Source organism: Parus major, chromosome 9 (genome assembly GCF_001522545.3).
Source record: "Parus major isolate Abel chromosome 9, Parus_major1.1, whole genome shotgun sequence".
NCBI classification, from domain to species: Eukaryota; Metazoa; Chordata; class Aves; order Passeriformes; family Paridae; genus Parus; species Parus major.
The window spans coordinates 3,855,787-3,858,664 of record NC_031778.1 but is presented as its reverse complement, the minus strand read 5'-3'; the positions used below and the strand labels follow the sequence as shown (position 1 = coordinate 3,858,664).

The 2,878-nt window shown below is 58.2% G+C and overlaps 1 protein-coding gene across 1 annotated transcript; it reads right to left on the bottom strand.

Annotated features, from left to right (window-relative positions):
- Positions 1-339: 339 nt before the first annotated feature.
- On the bottom strand, positions 340-2,630 carry FOXL2 (forkhead box L2). Its single transcript, XM_015637070.2, has one exon. It carries the CDS (start codon positions 2,593-2,595, stop codon positions 1,675-1,677), a length of 921 nt encoding a protein of 306 aa, XP_015492556.1. The 5' UTR covers positions 2,596-2,630; the 3' UTR covers positions 340-1,674.
- Positions 2,631-2,878: the final 248 nt, after the last annotated feature.

Below are 2,878 nucleotides of genomic sequence, written 5' to 3'. Positions count from 1 at the left end.
AGAGCCCCGGGCAGGGAGCGGTGCCCAGAGCCCCGGGCAGGGAGCGGTGCCCAGAGCCTCGGGCATGAGCGGTGCAGCCCAGGCCGGGAGCGGTGCCCGCAGCCCCGGGCAGGGAGCGGTGCCCAGAGCCCCGGGCAGGGACCGGTGCTCGCAGCCCCGGGCAGGGAGCGGTGCAGCCCAGGCCGGGAGCGGTGCTCACAGCCCCGGGCAGGGAGCGGTGCAGCCCAGGCCGGGAGCGGTGCCCGCAGTCCCGGGCAGCCACAGCGCACAGCGCCCGCCCCGCTCCCCGCGCCGCTTTCCCATTCCCAACGCGGAGAAGCGGAGTGAAATAAAACGATATGGAAAGAAGGAAAGGCATTTTATTGGAGACTTTACAATGCTAGAAAGTACAATGAAAGTGCTAGTTCATTCTAGAAAAGTTGGTCCCAAAATGGTACTATGCCACAGCATCTATCTATTTGTTTACACAAACATTTACAAAATCGCTACTAACTGGCCCCTGTTTTGAAATCTCTATTTTTTTCCACATTAATCTATGTAAAATTGAAGGATCGAAACCTTTTAAGAAAAAGGGTGAACATTCAAAAGCAGAACCTACCGGAAAAATCCATTTTGGGCCAGGTTTGGGGGCAAAAAACCTGAAGATAGTTTAAACTTTCATTATTAATAATAATATGCTCACGGAAAAATATCCCAATTTACAGGAAAGCGTCTCTCTCTTTTTTTTTCTTTTAATAACATCAAAATAATTTTTTTAGACCTGTATAAAATTACGTTTAAGACCTCAGAGGACATTGTCTCCTTTAAAAAATATATTTATCGCAGCTGAAACGTGCCACGAGTGACCCTGGCGGGTTCTGTTTGTCGGTTTCTATTAACCAGCAATATCACACATCTGCTGTTACAGCAGTCCCCACGTAAAGTACTTTTTTAACGACAAGCCACAGCTCGGAAGAAGCGCAGTGCTTTGCAGAGCGAGGAAGAAGACAGAGGGGATGAAGAGAAGGAGGAAGACGAGCAGTACGGGCACACGGTGGTGTTTAGGCCCCGCCAGCCCCGCACCGCACGCGTGAAAATGCCTCCGCTATTTACAAATCTCCGCTTTACTCTCCCCATGGCTGAGCCCGAAAAGATTTCGGCCGAATTACAAAGGAGGTTAATTTTGAGGGCTGAACAGTCAATTTCTGATTAGATGCATTCCCCCCCGCCACCAAAAAAAAAAACAAAACAAAAACAAAACACAAAAAAACCCATACAGAAAACAAACAAACAAACAAAACCCAAACCAAAACAAAAGAAAACAAAAAAACAACCAAAGCAAACAAACCGAAACCAAAAAAATCTCCCACCAAACCCAGCAACTCACAAAGCCACACAGACGAGCAGAGAAAATCTCGGTGAATCCCCGCTCGGCCGGAGACAGGCGACCGGAGCAACCCCGCGGGGAAGTCCCACACTTACACTGCCTTCTTCTCACGGAGGGACGGCTCCTACACTGACACTACACGCGGGGAAAGGCTGCTATTTCCCCACGGCGAGAGTTTGGGCACAGAGAGAGGGAAGTCCGTGGCTAGAGAAGAGGAGGAGAGCCACGGAGCGCAGGGGAACGCGCCGGGGTAGGAGAGGGGCAGCGGGGCCGGTGCATTTCTGTGACGGCGGCTGGCCGGAGCCTCCCTAGATGTCTATGCGGGAGTGCAGGGCGCTGTGTTTGCTGTCATGCTCCCAGTACGAACAGTGCATCATGGACAGCTCGGCGGGCTGGCGGGCGCAGGCAAACTGGAGGCCGGCTCCGTTTGCCGCCGGGGCCGCGGGCGGCGCAGGGCTGGCCGGGCTCAGCTGCTGGGGGTGGTGGGCGTGCGGGTGGTGGTGGTGGTGGCCCATGCCGTTGTAGGAGTTCACCATGCTGGGCAGCGCCATGCTCTGCACCCTCGAGTAGGGGCTGTAGGACGCCGGGCCCGAGAGTCCTTTCACATTGACGGGGCTGACGTTCCCACCAGACATCTGGCAGGACGTGTAGGGCATGGGCGCGGGGGGCTGCGCCAGCGGCCACGAGTTGTTCATGAAGGTGGACTGCAAGTACTTGGGCGGGGACAGGTAGCCGTAGCTGTCGGGGCCGAAGAGAGTCTTGCCAGGCTGGAAGTGGGTCGGAGGAGGTCGGAAAGGCCGTTTCATCCTTCGTCTCCTGCGGTAGTTGCCCTTCTCGAACATGTCCTCGCAGGCGGGGTCCAGGGTCCAGTAGTTGCCCTTGCGCTCGCCGCCGCCCTCCCGGGGCACCTTGATGAAGCACTCGTTGAGGCTGAGGTTGTGGCGGATGCTGTTCTGCCAGCCTTTCTTGTTCTTCTCGTAGAAAGGGAACTTGCTGATGATGTACTGGTAGATCCCGGACAGCGTGAGCCTCTTCTCAGCGCTCTCCCGAATGGCCATGGCGATCAGGGCCACATAGGAATAGGGGGGCTTCTGCGACGGGTCCGGCTTCTCGGGGCCCTTGTCCGAGCTCAGCTCTTCTTTGCCCCGATCCGGCTCCTTGCTGCCGCCGGTGTCATGAGCCAGCAGGGCCACCGTGTCCTCCTCTCCGTCCGGGTAGTTGCTCATCATGGTGCCCCGCGCCCGCCGCCCGTGGCGTCCAGCGCCGCGCGGTGCGGAGCGCTGCCCGCTGCACGGAGCCCGCTGCCGGAGGCCGTCCCGCTCCGCTCCGCGCTGGCCGGGACGGGGCCGAAGCTGGAGTCGAAGCCGAGACCCGGACGGAGATCGGGAGGAGCCTCTCGCGACGCCGCTGGTCCGTGCAGCGCGGCGGCGGCGGCGTCCCTGCCCCCGCGGGCTCCGCTCCCCTCTGCCGAGGCGGCCGGGCTCTTTTCTGATTTGTATGGGCCCGGCCGAG

What these genes read in the sequence shown, in the direction of transcription:
- FOXL2 (XM_015637070.2), bottom strand. Translation starts at nt 2,595, where the DNA reads ATGATGAGCAACTACCCGGACGGAGAGGAGGACACGGTGGCCCTGCTG.